At 39.4% G+C, this 16,219-nt stretch overlaps 1 protein-coding gene across 3 annotated transcripts in view; it reads left to right on the top strand.

Moving 5' to 3' along the window:
* The window catches only part of LOC148323127 (kalirin-like), a 192,797-nt gene that overhangs the window by 165,237 nt on the left and 11,341 nt on the right, over window positions 1–16,219 (top strand). The window contains exons 42-56 of one of the 3 annotated variants that reach the window (XM_088315415.1): window positions 1,309–1,382; window positions 1,484–1,630; window positions 2,929–3,024; window positions 4,110–4,228; window positions 4,312–4,378; window positions 4,988–5,091; window positions 5,169–5,238; window positions 5,315–5,401; window positions 5,903–5,995; window positions 6,083–6,133; window positions 6,248–6,325; window positions 7,771–7,956; window positions 9,137–9,308; window positions 9,400–9,605; window positions 11,345–13,105. In XM_088315415.1, coding sequence (XP_088171541.1) covers window positions 1,309–1,382; window positions 1,484–1,630; window positions 2,929–3,024; window positions 4,110–4,228; window positions 4,312–4,378; window positions 4,988–5,091; window positions 5,169–5,238; window positions 5,315–5,401; window positions 5,903–5,995; window positions 6,083–6,133; window positions 6,248–6,325; window positions 7,771–7,956; window positions 9,137–9,308; window positions 9,400–9,605; window positions 11,345–11,635 — 1,841 coding nt within the window. In that variant the 3' untranslated portion in view covers window positions 11,636–13,105. Of the gene's footprint in view, window positions 1–1,308; window positions 1,383–1,483; window positions 1,631–2,928; window positions 3,025–4,109; window positions 4,229–4,311; window positions 4,379–4,987; window positions 5,092–5,168; window positions 5,239–5,314; window positions 5,402–5,902; window positions 5,996–6,082; window positions 6,134–6,247; window positions 6,326–7,770; window positions 7,957–9,136; window positions 9,309–9,399; window positions 9,606–11,344; window positions 13,107–16,219 lie in introns of those variants that run through there. The other 2 variants (XM_088315416.1, XR_015846514.1) reach the window with 2 other exon arrangements.

The raw sequence follows: 16,219 nt of genomic DNA, 5'->3' as shown, positions 1-16,219 counted from the left end.
GTGTACTCCAGCTACTGCCTGAAGATAGCTGGGATGGGCTCCAGCACCCCCGCGACCCTTGTGAGGAGAAGTGGTACAGATAATGGATGGATGAATGTCTAGATATAGATAGAAATACTTTTGTGGGCGGCACGGTAGCGTACTGGTTAGCCCGAAGGCCGCACTGTACAGAGGTCTCCTTCCTGTGTGGAGTTTGCATGTTTTCCCCGTGCCTGCGTGGGTTTTCTCCGGGTACACCGGTTTCCTCCCACATTCCAAAAACATGCATGGTAGGTTGATTGGACACTCTAAATTGCCCCTAGGTATGAGTGTGAGAGTGGATGGTTGTTTGTCTATGTGTGCCCTGCGGTTGGCTGCCAACCAGTTCAGGGTGTAGCCCGCCGACTGCCGGAAGACAGCTGGGATAGGCCCCAGCACGCCCGCGACCGTTGTGAGGAGAAGCAGTACAGATATTGGATGGATTGATAAACCTTTGCCATGCATATGATCATGATTTTTCATTATTTTTGGCAAACAGGAAGGCCTTGAAGGCCTTGACCTCTCCCCACTGCAGGGAATTTGTGTTTTTTACATTTTTACAGAGAGTATGACAAAGGGGCTTGTGAAAGCAAACAAATGTCCAGGTTTACTGTTCCTTTTTGGTGATTTTTGAGCAGAAGATCCATCCATCAATATATTACTTAGATTCATTTGGTTCGTGGGTGAGCAGGAGCCTATACTCGCTGACTTTGTGCAAGAGGTGGACTGAACTTGACTGGTTGCCTGTCAATCGCATGGCACATATGACAAAGAACCATTCACACGCTAATTCCACATAGGAAGGCATGAATCTGGATATGAACTCAAAACCTGAGAACTATGAGACTGCTTTATATTGCCGCCGTATGTAGAACTACAACATGGGAAAAAAAAAAAATATTCAATTTTTTTTAATTTTTTTTGCTCTGCCTCACCCACGCCTCCCCTCCCGATTAAATTCCACCATACTTGCCCTCACAAGATTTAGCAATGGGATGCGCTACTGTACTCCGAAAGCAATTAGGACACCAAACTGTTTTCTCATGCTACTGTCACATGTCAAGTCCATTCATGTCAGCTGACGAATACAAAGTGTTTGCCACACTACTTGACAGCATCTGTTGTCATTAGCTTGTACTCTTTGCTAACAAAGACGCCGTTGTTATCTCCCGACAGTGTATCCTTCGGCGTAACACACAAATAATATAAAATTGAATCAATAAAAAAATAAATACATGTTTGCTAATTTAAATGTAATTAAAACTGATTCATGAGTTAATGGATTGACAGGTCCTGGAGGGGGAAGAGATGAGAGCAGGAAGGGACAGCCTGACCTTAACCCGCAGGATGACAACATCGATGAGGTAGCCAATCATGCCGAAAGAATTCTTAGTATATTTGACTGTGTTTAATAAATACCTAATGGAAAACGATTCTTTTAATGCCACCTATTATCCCACCTCAGCACATCCTGGGCAAAGAGGGTAACCTCCTCTCCAAGACGCCGTCCGGCATGCAGAGCGGGGGCGAGGAGGAGCAGGATGAGGAGGCGCACACCCCCCTGCCTCCGCCCATGGAGATCATCAAAGACCCCTCAGCACAAGACGACAAGGTGACTCATATGAAATAAAAAGTCACTGAAATTATATAGAAAATAAGATCCTACTTGGGACGCTGCATGGCTCATTGCAAGAGTGGTTGTTTCTCAACCGAGAGGTTGCGGGTCGATCCCCGGCCATTGTGACTTTTGCTGAAGTACAACAAAGTAAGTACTTGAAGCAATATACTGAACCCCCAGTCGCTCTTGATGGTATGTCATCAGCAGGCAGATGTGACAGCAGTGTGAAGTGCTTTGACCGCCTTAATTGGTGGAAAGGTGCTTTACAAGTGAAAGACCATTTAGCATCTTTGGTTCATTTTTCACCCCCTCCTCTCCCCCACTTGACACAATTTTTTTTAATAATTGCTTTCTTGTGGGTTTCTACGGAATACAGGTAAATTGAACTTCCGTGTCATTGTAGTACCACTTTGTGCCACTTCATGTCCAGCAGTGGTTTGGTTGTACGGTCCATCTATTCATTATCTGTTCCACTTCTCCTCACGAGGGTCACGCGGGTGCTAGAGCCTATCCCAGCTGTCTTTGGGCAGTAGGCGGGGTACACCCTGAACCTGAACACCCTTGTTGATGTTTTGTTAGTATTACGATAAACTTCAGCTGGGATTGACAACTAAAAAGCTCGAAGCAAACACACTCTGCCTCTTATTTGGAGACCTGTGCAAGCAAGAAATTGGGATCAAGTGCTAATGACTACTTTAAAATGTCTTTTATTAAGTTAAGTGATTTTTAATAAGTTAACATGTTTGAAGTGCGAGTAAAGAGTAAATCTATGTAACAAAATATGCTAAGGTCTCTCTATATGTCATGTATGCACCTGTTCCTGGTTGGTCTGCCATTTATCCCGCACGCTAAATTGACTAGGTCAGAGCTGATCTAGCTTTTTGCGCCACAATCTTGCCTCTGATCATCTGGAAAAAGAATTTCAGATATCTTTGGTACTGATAAGAGTTTTAATTGAGAAAAACGATAACAGAATTGCCCCAAACGATGAACCTTTGAGTTCTCATCAAAACTGCGATGGTATTATGTGCCATTTATATTGAGAACTTTTGTTGAAGAACAGAGTATTGTTCGTGGTCATCTCTCTTCGCATTCACTCAATGACCTGAGTTTATTGTTATGCAGGTGTCAACTTTAGTTTTGTGCCTACTATTCACCTTTTCTTCCTCCACTCAGGTTTCACGTTGTTGTCAATTTTCCCCTTCCAATCTTTTCCGAACATGACTATCGGCGTCCATCCTAACATTCTGTCTTCTCATTTTTTGCCTTCTCTTGTCGTCTTCCGCTCTTAGTCGTCATCCTTGCTAACGTCTCTGCAGTCGTCCTCTGAAGTGCCCTGCGCTGCCGACCTGGTTAGCGCCATAGAAAAATTGGTTAAAACTAAAATGGTGAGTGTGAGTCCGTGCATGCGTGTGTCTGTCTGTCTGGTGACCTTAGATGTGAACATTTTTTACCTTGCTTTGAATGCAGTAATTCATACTGTCATATTGTGATGCTGTCCTCTGCTGGCTGGTACTGGTAAATCTGCCTGGTTCTACCACTCGAAAACATGAAGAACTATTTGGGTGAGCACAGAGCTCCTTCAATAAATATACATTATCTGCAAATATATTGATCCAGACCTAGATTATGGATCTAGTTCCACATAATTTCCAAATCTTAATTATTCTTATTGTGGAATACCAAAGCTAGACACAAATTGTGCCAAACGTCTTCAATTCAGATTGTGTTGCAAAATGATTTGTGCTAAGGATCAAGAGCGACTTCAAAGCCTGATCAAGTCATCGTTGAGGCAATACCAAATGTTGCGTACCAAAAATTGGCAGGCACGTTTCAAGGTATGTTTGTTGTACGAAGATGATCAAGATTTCGAATTTGAACCAGATACTAATCAGGGTTGATGATAACATCGTCTTCTAGGTTAAATTTCCGTTCCCAATATATTTAATTTTTGTGTGTGTTGCAAAATAATCAGATAATAATTGAGTCTTATTTTGACCAAAGCCGTTTGCAACTTTTTTAATGTTTGTGTTATAAATATTACCCCTGATTTAGAATACAGATATGGTGTCCAGCACATTACAGTTCAAGGATGGACATTCCCCCATATGTTTTGTTAACTTTTAAATAATGTTTGCATTAAAATAATAATAATAAGGATCCACATTATATCCGCAGATCATTCTTAAAAACTTAATACGGTTAACACAGCAAAGTTTAGCCACATCCAACAACAACAAGTTGAATTGAGTCCCTTGCCCCAAAAAATAAATAAATGCTGATAATGAGTGGAAGTCAACAAACATGACTGAGAATTGCAACAAAGAACATCACACCACTCATCTCTAAGTCCACTCACTTTTCTGCGTAATCCGGCTAACAAATTCAAGGGCCAAAAACATGTCCTCCTGAGTTAGCTTCTATTTAGCTGTACTTTAAACCTATATCTGTATTTTTTATTTTTTTGCACCAGACCTTAGAACCAGGAGCACACCCAGTCTTCTCATCTCTCTCTCCACCGGAACAAAACACTCCGATCCAGCCCCGGAACCCTGAGCTGGAACAGAGAGCCAAAGCTATGAGGGGGCGCATGTGAGTCCGCCACGTTGAGCTCACTTTCTCACAAATGCTCTTGATATAGTTTCAACTTAGGTGACCTTTGTGTTTCCACTTAGGTTTGTCCTGGATGAGTTGATACAGACGGAGAAGGACTATGTCAAAGATTTGGGCATCGTGGTTGAGGTGTGTTTGTCATCAGTCTGTACTGAAGTGTGACTTGGTCCATGATCATGTATTGTGCTTTATTTTGTGGTATTGATGAGCGTCACTCGCCTCATGTTTGTAAGGACATTATGGTTTCAGTTCCCGCTCAGTGATGGTGTGAATATGAATAACAATGTTTGTGTGTTTCCTTTGATGATGAAACTTTTTAGAATCAATTTCCCATAAATTACACTCTTTAACAAATTATTACCAATTTGCTTTAATCAGAGAGGCATGTGAATTTTCCTGAATGAATATATTGTGCCAAATCCAAATGTGTCCTCATTCCTTTGCTCTAGCACATCAGACTTTCATAAGGATTAAGGTTGGGGAAGTACCAATACAGTTATCTATATCACCCGGCCTTATTTTAAGGTATTGGTAGCCGCGATGGCGGGCGATACTAGTATTGAAAATGTGTTGTGAACTGTGAAATATATTCTCATCATACATCTGGTTAGGAAGTGCATTGTCCTATGTACCCACTGAATTAAAAAATTATGGCCCCCGCTACCATTTACGTTGCCCATCCCTGCTTTGCATAGACAATCTGTAATAGTATGATCTGTGATTTCAAACACCTTGCAGGGTTTCATGAAAAGAATAGACGAAAAAGGCGTTCCCGATGACATGAAAGGAAAAGAGAAAATTGTCTTTGGCAACATCCATCAGATCTTTGACTGGCACAGAGAGTAAGTCAGCGGCAATCTGGGTATCAAACAATTTGTGGTTTTATTTAATAAATAACAACGCTGCTCTGTGTCGACAGCTTCTTTGTGGGGGAGTTGGAGAAATGTCTGGACGACCACGAGCACCTCGCCGAGCTCTTCATCAAACATGTGAGTGAGGCGGCCATTGCCCTCCGGGAGTGTCCAGCTGCTGAACTTTTTTTGTTGCTGTTTTTTTTTTTCCCAGGAGAGAAGACTGCACATGTATGTGATCTACTGTCAGAACAAACCCAAGTCTGAGTTCATTGTAGCAGAATATGACAGTTATTTTGCTGTGAGTTATGTTTTATATTCGGATTCACATGACACTATTTGCATGCACTGCAACACACCTCCGACTTCACAAATGGACAAAAGACCACACGCAGACTCACAAATTTTGTATAAAGTCTTTGGAGAAGAGTGGAAGCTTTTGTACCTGAAAGATCTTCACTCTTTACTTCCTTTTTGTCTTTCTGTACTTTTGTTTATATATTGAAAAGCACATGCCATATACAGGTACACGATTTTGCACATTTATCCTCCAACATTCATCCAAAGTAACTTCCTGAGAGAACTGTTTTCGGAGCACTCATTTTCTATTAACTTTCCCTGTACAACAACTCTACAACATTTCCTCCACTGCTTTCTTTCTCTACCCGCTCTGCCCACATTTTCTAAAATGTCGTACTTTATTCATCCTTCTGTGTGTGCTCTTTGCATTACCATAGTTGTTAACATATTTCACTGTTTAGGGTTGACTTGACTTTGAGCTCCTTTTTGTTTCTCCAAGCAGGGAGTCCAGCAGGACATTCAGTCCCGGTTGAACATTAACGACTTCCTGATCAAACCAATCCAAAGAATCACCAAATACCAGCTACTACTTAATGTATGTGAACATTTTTATTTACATTTGAGATGTATTTGTTACCAGTGGCGACTTTATATTTCCAAGTCATACCATAATTTGTCGTAGGATTTCCTGAAGTTCAGCTCCAAAGCGGGAATGGACTGTGAACAAATAGAGGTAAAAACTTCTTGAACTGACCTACTCTAGGTCAGAAATATCATTACAGCAACTATCCCACTGCCTTCACTGCGTAAAAACGGCATCCGCATCATTGTGTCTCTTCTCTCTCAGCAAGCAGCGGATTTGATGTTTCAAGTTCCCAAATTGTGTAATGACATGATGAACTTAGGTCGGCTACAGGGGTACGAGGTACGTTTGTTTTACCTGAAACTGAATATCCAATGAACTCCAGGCATAGAGAGACTACTGTATTTTCATAACCATATGCGCGCCGTATTAAAGCGTGCAGTCTCAGTTCAGGGTTCTATTTCTGTTTTAACACATACACGCACCGTATTATTGGGCGCAGGCATATCCGAACATCCCTTAGCTTAGCATGCATGCACACCAATAGATAAACCAGCATGCATGCTAGCATGTTTTGAAAAAGGCAAAGGGAGCAGAACTGAGTTTGGCTGTACTTTGATGTATTTAATGATGTACTTTTATTATTTACTTTTTTTTTTTTTTTTATCAGTTCGCATCTACAAATGCTTCAAAGTCCTCTTTTGACGTCATTGTTCGTTTCACTGCCCAGTGGCCCCTCAGATACGACGCCAGCTTTTACAACAACTCAAACAACAGTGCAGGCAGACACATTAACTTCACAGTTTGTGATCACACAATGCCATTGTAGGCAAGTCACTTTCTCAACAGACTATGTACGGTCAGCATACTAGCAAACAATGAAACTTCCAAAACAAAGAACAAAGAAATACAATTAACAAACAATGAAACAACCAAAACAAGGAACAAAGAAATACAATTAACACAAAAATGTATCTCTCATGCCATACATATACCCAGTGCTACAAAACATTCTGGAAGTGCTTCAGCCTCAGCCAATCGGATGGCTGGTTAGAGAGATGTCGTGAGTGGTGTGCTTTTTTTTTGTTTTTGTTTTTTTTGGACAGCGTCTGTTGTTTAAAGGTTAACCTAACCCGTGATGTTTGTTGCTTGCAATGACATCAATGATAAGACATCGCGGACAGCGGCCCTTTTATCCAGTTCTCTCGCACATGTACATACAGGTCTTTTGTCATCTGACTTTAAACAAACCATCACCAACAGATGGTGCTAACATACTGTGTAATGCTCCCAGTCAGTCCAGCCATATATATATATAATATATATATATATTATATATATATATTATATATATATTATATATATATATTATATATTTATATTATATATATATATTATATATATATATTATATATATATATTTATATATATATATATATATATATTTATATATATATATATATATATATTTATATATATATATATATATATATATATATATATATATATATATATATATATATATATATATATATATATATATATATATATATATATATATATATATATATATATATATATATATATATATATATATATATATATATATATATATATATATATATATATATATATATATATAGGGTGTGTTCATGACCTTTGAACGTATGCTTGAAACCTTTAAACATAACTTGCCAGTTTTAGGAAAAGAATCTTGAGAATAAAGTGCATGCGGTCACCAGGAAGTAGGTAATGACTTGGTGTTGACCAATAATCTTCCTGTGCAGGGCAAGCTAACCAATCAGGGCAAACTGCTGCAGCAGGAGACTTTCTTTGTGACCGAGCAGGACGCTGGCGTCTTGTCACGCTCAAAGGAACGGCGGGTGTTCCTCTTCGAGCAGATCGTAATCTTCAGTGAGCTACTCCGGAAAGGCTCATCCACGTCCGGATACCAGTTCAAAAAGAGCATCAAGGTACTCTACCTAGTCCCAGAGACAAACATTCATAAAGCTGATGCATGTTGAGAGAGCGAGAGATAGAGAGAGGGGGGGGTGTCCCAAATATTCATAAAAAAAGAAAAGAAAATATACATCCATATCGGCAGGTATATTGCCGAAAAACGCATTGTTTCAAAGTTATGAGTTGACTCTGAAGCATTGTATATAACCACGGGCACTCATACAAGAGATCCGACAATGAGAGCAGGATTGTATTTTCATACAAGAGATCCACCAATGAGAGCAGGATTGGATTTATCCTGTGAGCTGAATGGCTGCGCATCTTCTCATCTTGTTGTATCTGTTCTGTTCGGAAACTCATAATGTTATTCAGATGTGCCGTTCAGTTCGTCAAAGTTGAGCCGTATAAGCGGGTGGTACACAGCTCTGACACCCGACAAGCACGGCTTGACAAAACAAATTGTTAAGGTTTATCTTAAAACAGTTTACCTTAACTAGAATCCCGCGTTGCATTTCATCCAAAGGTCCTTGATGTTATTATGCAAAGCGAAAGTTTAGCCATGATCACTTCCAACGACTGTGCTTCTTCACTTTTCAACTCACGAAGAAGAAGCACTGTCGCCGGAAGTAATCATGGCTTAACTTTCGCACAATAACACCAACAAGGAAATTCGGATAAAATGCACTGCACGATTCTAATGAAGGTCAATGAAGGTAAGTCAATTTTACTATAAAAATTAAAACTTTAACATAGTTACTGCCAACATTTCATCTGAATTGTCCGCTGCCGGGCTTGTAGATCACGTTCCTCTCACAGCCTGCAGCTTGGTATTCATTCTTCATTTTGCATTTTTATAGTTACTTTTTTTGTGTAACAAATATTTAGAACATCCAACAACCAACCAAGTCGGGTAGTGCGGCGGTTGGGTGGAGGTTTCACATTAGCGTAATTGAGGCGCAAATCCCCCAAAATATATATATATTTTTTTTTTAAATAATAATGATAATGAAAAAAGTCAAGCTCTACTTTGCGGTTTTTCACTTTTCGTGGGGGGTCTGATCCCCATTGACTGTGAAAAATGAGGGATTACTGGATATCTAATTTGCTATTTTAGTGTTTTGGCTTGTCAACTGTATCTTTCTATGTTCAAATATATGAAGGAGTTTCTAGTAGTATTGATGGTCTTCACTTCAGGTGTCATACTTGGGTCTAGAGGAGAGCGTGGACAATGATCCATGTAAATTTGTCTTGTCGTGTCGCGGTTCGTCGGAGCATTTCACCCTACAGGCGGCCAAGGAAGAGATCAAGCAGGTCTGGGTCGAACACATCCAGGCACTACTGGATGCTCAAAGCAACTTCCTGTCGGGTGAGACCAAAACACTCACATCAGATTATCCCTGAACTTTTGAACCACGTGGTCATTATGTGTTGCTAACCTTTTGTATCCTCCAACACAGCACTCGTGTCTCCCATCGAGTATCAGCAGAAGCGCAGTGGCAGCTCGTCACTCACCAGAAACCGCTCTACTGCCAGCAATCGCTCAAACACGCCTTCTCACAGCCGGCCCTCGTCGGCGGTCGGTCTCAGCGAAAAGGAAAGTGAGAGAGGACGGGGCCAGTTGACCACGTTATTCTCCAATGCTTCGTCGTGTTTCGACTCCAGGGTGAGTCTGTTTGATGCTCTCAAGAAACAATTGTGTTACCTCCGCCATTATATTTGATCACCACTTAATTCATTCACACAATTACATTTTTTCTTTGTATTTTTTGTTTGTATGTCACTACTTGATGGTCATTGTTTTTTTTTTATCGACTCTTGTCACTGAAACACCTTTTATTGATATTTTTATCCACAGGTAGAAACAATGAAAGTATCTCATCTTAGTGCCAAGGACCTAACTATGTTGAAGTGACAAGAGGGATGCCAATCATTTTGCAAAAAGTAGTGCTTTTCGGTATCGTATGCCATTTTAGTGCATAGGAACTATGTTGACGTAAGTTGAGGAGTTTCATTGAAACAAAATAGTGCATTGCTGCTACTTTTATTTGCGGGGTCACTTGCGGATTTTCGCTATTCGTGGCAGGGCTCAAATGGCGGTTTTCTTCTATTTAGAAGTAGAATACTGAGACTAGTAAAGCCAACCAAGTTCTGTGCAGTGGAATACGTTGGTCCAGGCCCAATAAATAATAAGTAACGTTTAATATTTTCATTAGTGGCCTCTCTTGAATTTGATTTGTTTCCTTCTTACCTTTTGATCACCATTTTGAGGCCTTTCCCATGCTAACAAAACTATCTAGTTCACATGTTCATCATACTGTAGCTTTTATTATGTTTTTGTACAATATAGTGCAATTCATATGTATTATGGTGGGTCTGGAATGGATTAATGGTATTTCAAAGGGAATAACATATTTGATATACAGTGGAACCTCGATTTGATGCACTGGAAGGCGTCGTCTGTTCGAGCCAAATGTAAAAAACCTGAAAAGTTTGAACATTTTTCCAAACTTACCTATTGGTGCTCGAGGAGGAGGATAATGGAATTTATCTGGTCGGTTTCATGAGCCACGATGTTAGCGCGTCCTTTCTTTTTCAACTCTGTTGCTTTTAAAAAAAAATGTACAATGTACCAAAAATAGTATGTTCAAAAGAGTGTACTATGCAGTTGGGCCTGAAAAAACAAACAAAACACTCAAAAACAGCCATGGATATGAACAGGTGCATACGACATGCTCCTTTCAAGATGGGTGCTTGCGGTGATGCTAAGCTAATATTTGCATTTTTTTGATCAAACAGTTGTCCCTACCAACATGGCTGGCACTAATATGCTAATATGTATTATGGCCTGCTCTAGTCTACTGTTGGTCAGTCTACATTAGCTGTGGCAAGGCGGAATTCTATTCTGAAACGTCCTATTCATAAGCTACATTGGATGGCAAAATCTCTATTGCGACAGCTTTTATAAATCAAATAAAAAAAAGAAAAAAAAACAGAGAAAAAACCTCTAGGAAAAAAAAGAAAAGTAATTTTTGAAACCAGATTAAAAAATTACGTTAGCAACATAGCCATCTCTGTTTAAAATTGGGTGTCGACTAATGTTGTTATTGTTCTTTCTTTCACTTACATTTTGGCCGTGCGTGCTTGTGGGTTGTACAAGAAAATATGTGTAAAGAGTACCATAGGGGATTGGGCGCTTAGACCTCCAATGATAATCATGGCTAACATGCTGCTGTTCTTCCTCATCCTCCTATTCCTTCATCCCTTCACCCGAAACCCACTCAGGACGACGTCTGTAATATCATCCCAGACGTCCACACAGTCATCCAATCCTCATAGCCGCACCCTATAACCATGTCTTCCTCTTTTCCTCCATGCGCTGCCCATCCTTGTCGCCGTCCTCAGGAGAGCGATAGCGGCTGCTGCAACGGCGCCTCGTCCACCATGCGCGTCACTCAGGACTACTCTGCGCTCAAGGAGAACGAGATATGTGTGAGTCAGGGCGAGATGGTGCAGGTCCTGGCGACCAATCAGCAGAACATGTACCTCGTTTACCGGCCCGCTGACAGCCAATCGCCTGCCGCCGAGGGCTGGGTGCCCGGACACGTCCTGGGCCCGGCCCACAAGCCCTTAAAAGACTCCTCCTCTGCCACGTCCTTCTCTGTGGCGGTGGCTGACACCAACAACATCAAGTAAGTCCCAGCCCTACCTCCCACCACCACCACAGCACTTGTTTACCCGCAGCACTTGGATGGGATCGGATGGCCTCTGTTTTATAAATCTCCACACTGGCATCATGTTGCCCACAGTGACAGTTTTTGAGTCACTGACTGTCAACAAACTCTTGCACTCGACTGGATAGAATCACGTAACTGATCTGGAATGTGGAGCTTAAAAACCGGACTTATTTCAGTTTCTAACACCCTGCTTTTTTTTTATTGTTGGTGTTTGTTTTCTTCTGTTTGTGTTTTTTTTTGTTTGTTTGTTTATTTTCTTCAAATTTTTTAAGAAAAAAAAGGACTGGGTTCTCCGCACTGGAGGCTTCTGTTATTGTCTGTGGCAATCTTTAAGATATTTGTGTTAACCCCTCTTGTTGCCTTGTTATGATTAGTAATTATTATTTTTATTTGGTGGACAAAGTTGGATCCTTTTCCTCCTCCTCCATGTTGATTTTTGTTTTTTAATATCTCGGTAGTTCACTGTACAAATATGTCTCGTTGAGGCCCCACAGCATTCCTGTTTATTAAAAAAAAAAAAAAAAAAAAGACTGAAAATCCTTTTTGCACTATTTAAAAAAAATATGAAGTCAAGCTGTGCAATATGTTTTTCGTCAAAAATGGCCACGGGCTGTTGCTAGTCTCTAAGCAGAATAATTTTAAATGTATTTTAAATTTGTAAAATAAAACATTTGTTGAGGGATGTGAGCATGTGTTAGCGAAATAAGTGAATGTGAGCGAAGGTTTATTTTCTTCTGCGTCACTAAGAAGGAGGCGAGTGCAAGTTTGTAGTTTTTAAGAATTTGTAAATAAACTACAAGAGCGAACATGCTGCAAACATGACAAGTCTGCTACTTCTTTTCTTTTTCATGTACTGTAGGTGTGTTGACTTCCAAAAATGTAATCTTTAAAAACTATAAAATGACATTTCTACCCTTTTTTTTAATCACCCTTATTTATTTTCAAGTATTTTAAGTTTTTACTAACATCAACGGTGTGCAACTCCACAGATTGTTTGCGACACAGACCTTTTCAAAATACACGTTAATTGTGACTATATCCAGAAATAGGGGCTGTTTATGAAATGGAGTTTAATTAGCGACTCATTGATAGCTACGTAGTTTAAAATTTTATTCAAGGTTTTTAATGAATGGCAATGTTGTGACGTGATGATAGAAAAAGAAAAAAACTGTGGTGAATGAAATGTACTTAAAACATTTTTTTTTTGCAAATCACAAAATATTCTGAAAGGTCAATGCTATCTCCGAAATTTTGTGATTCTAGTGCATAGATGAAAAGATTTTTTGCCTTGTTGTTTTGGATTAAAATAAAAACCTTGACGGAAGAAAACTAATAATGTTGACAAGTTTCTGTTCAACAGCAATAGTATAAGCAAAAATTATTATTTGTGACTTTAATGCCATTCAGTAGAGCAGGCATCACCAAATGGCGGACCGCGGTCCGGATCCAGACCGACAGATGGTTCGGACCGTAGCCATGACCAATCTATGATGACATTTTTTTCAGGGCGCATTCGCAAACGTTGACGCTGCAATTCTAGTTACGGAAAAGGCGTCACTGATTTAAGCCAATCAAATCTTTTGTTTACGATCCACTGCCAATTGCGCAGCAGACCGGAAGAGAGTGCTGCTGACAGTATGCCTTGCTAAAAAGTTAGCAAAGTCGATGCGTGTTGTTTTAAATGAATGGACGGAGAAATTTAGTTTCGTTCTGGCTGCAGCCAATTCAAAACCAGTGTGCATCATATGCTCCGAAACCGTCGCAACATTGCGAAGCGCCACTACGAAACAAAGCACCGCCCTTTTTTGCAAAGTTATCCGCTGAAGTTTGAGGTGAGCGCACGCAAAAACATTGAACTTTGAGTGCAGTAGAACAGATTTTTACATTTTCGTTTACAGCCCAGCGGTATGCAAACAAATGTTCACTAAAAGTATCATGGATTTTGGAGAAACATAAAAAAAACATTCAGTGATGGGGAAGTTGTGAAGGAGTGCTTAAATGCGGTTGCACAAACATTATTTAAAGGAAAACACAAAGGCCAGATGTGTGAAATAATCTACCAAATCCCAATGGCCCTGACTCCGTTCCAACCCGGATTTAAGTCACTGGCAGGGCAGTCACAAACTAATTATTCTCATTAGGAGAAGTTAAAAAAATATTCAAAAGAAAAGGTGGTGTCAAAGCTCATTTTGATGAGGACAGCCATTTTTATTGATTGTGGACTGAACATGTTGACCTGTTTTAGTTGGATATTTAGGCTTTCCGTTTTTTTTAGGCTGATAAGTCTTTGATTTAAGAAAAAAAAAAAGGTAAAAGATGTTAACTCAATGCTTAGCACTTGATATATTTCTGCAGGAGATTTTTTACTGTTTTTTCTGAAAGTTGCACCCTTTAGTTTCTGGAGCCACATTTTCTTGAATGCGAAATAAACGCCTTATATTTGTTAGACTGGCAAACGTGTTTAATTGCTAAATATTTAGTATATAAGTGTGCTCTGTTGAAAATGACTAAATATTGAAACTACACAAAAATGTGAACTTAGGCTAGACATTAAGGGAAGTTGGACTTTGGTTCAGACCTTTTAATTGGAAGAAATTTTTGTCGTGGACCTCTGTGACTTTGAATTGAATACCTCTGCAGTAGAGGTTTGAGTGAAAAGGTAAACCGTCATCCATCTTCTTGCCTCTCTTCTACCCCAATAATTATGTTAGTATCCACCATAATAAAGAGCGACCAGCGACACTCCCTCCCCCTTTTCTCATGCCTCAGTGCAGTGTGGCTACAGTGTGAGCAATCAATGTCACCTCTTCACATTTTAGTCCGGACTGACGTCACAGGAAGGACACAACTACTGCTGAAAAAAAAAAGCTGCATTATTGAGAAATCATTGTCTTCCACATAGATTTTACACCACATTTTTCTGTTAGTTTTTTTTTTTTAATTGAAGTCAATAATTCAATTGTACTGTATTTTTCTTTATTAATGTTATATTTCATCAGATTATTTATGTGCTGTATTACTGTTTCCCCTTTATTATTTTATTTTAATGCTCTGTATTATTTCATATTTTACTTATCTCAAGAAGTTTTGTATTTTTTTTATGTTTTTTTTATTAGTTATTGGCAACGGCTTGCTAGCACAGCATGCCGAATTTCAATAACTCGGCTTAAAAAAAAAACAGTAATAAGATGAGTAATGCACTGTTTAATTATATCTGCCAATAGGACAGGAAAGGCACTAACATTTTTTTTCTTTTGGTGTTCCAGACAAAACATTTGCAAAAGTATGCTTATTGATGGACAGGGACAAAAGCATTGCAGTTGCAAAAATATTTACCGAACACCTTCAGCATCATATATGGACAAAATATAATTTTGGGTGAGGGAGGCGTTAAAATACGGAGGGGCGGCAGTGTTGAAATTATTAATTAATTAATTAATTAATACCCTCCTGACTTCTTACTAGGCTCCTCATATTTGATGTTGTCATACTCTATTCGTGCAGCACTGTATCTTCCAGTCAACAGTCTTGTGTGAAACTATTTGTGACAATGCCTCATTTACAGCATTGCTTTTGGCTTTATTATGTCATATCACATCTATCTAAATTTTGTAAAAAGAATTTCACGATTTTAAGGCCAATAATATTGCCACATCAAATATGGCGGCTACTTCAAACGGGCCACCCGATTCAATGGACGTCTATAGCAGAAATAAAAAAGCTTGATCCTCATTTTAGTCCAAAGAGTTTGAGGTTCCCGCAAGTTTCTTTTATGAAATGGGTTCAAATGCCCCTTTAGTTGCTAGCACCAATGTAATGTGTCCCTCTTCACTTACCATACTGTGATTGGGCCAAGTCTAGTCGAAATTCATACTGTACAAAAACTAAATATCACCTAATGTCTGAAAATTGTGATCAATCGAAAGAAAAATTTTAGAAGACATGTCTCCCATTTTGTGGTGCATGATGTAATCCCAAAATATGACAATGCAGACCCTGGACTGTTGAACTCATTACATCAAGCAAGCATGGGAAAGAATTCCACTGACAAAGCTTCAACATGTATATACAGTGAAACCCCGGTTATCGCGGTTAATGGGGACCAAGACCACCCGCGAAAACTGAAAATCCGCGAAGTAGCGGCGCCCCTTCAAAAATGCTTAAAAAAACCTATACAGGTATACAGTATACCCCCCTGTATACAGTACACCATATAGAATACGGGTAGAGAGAGACAGAGTGAAATTCATGTGATAACAAAAAAAAAAAAATGTATTAAACTTATTATTTTTTTATTCCCCAGCCATTATTTTTGTATTTATTCAATTACTTCTATTTGTATTTATTTAATTACTTCGACTTTTACCTGCTGGTACGCCGTCCAGTGTGCCCTGTGAATGTTATGATCCTCCAGCAGAGCTGGAGGATTGAGCAGGACTCTCCAAACGCAGACACGGGGAAAAAAGGTGGTGATACAAAGATATTTATTATAATCACAATATAGTCAGTATCCAATTACAATATAGGACTATGAGGCTCTATC

This window comes from Idiotropiscis lumnitzeri, chromosome 14, assembly GCF_059441095.1.
Source record: "Idiotropiscis lumnitzeri isolate Australia: NSW breed Sydney's pygmy pipehorse chromosome 14, RoL_Ilum_1.0, whole genome shotgun sequence".
Taxonomy (NCBI): domain Eukaryota; kingdom Metazoa; phylum Chordata; class Actinopteri; order Syngnathiformes; family Syngnathidae; genus Idiotropiscis; species Idiotropiscis lumnitzeri.
This window is presented reverse-complemented; position numbering and strand designations above follow the sequence as displayed.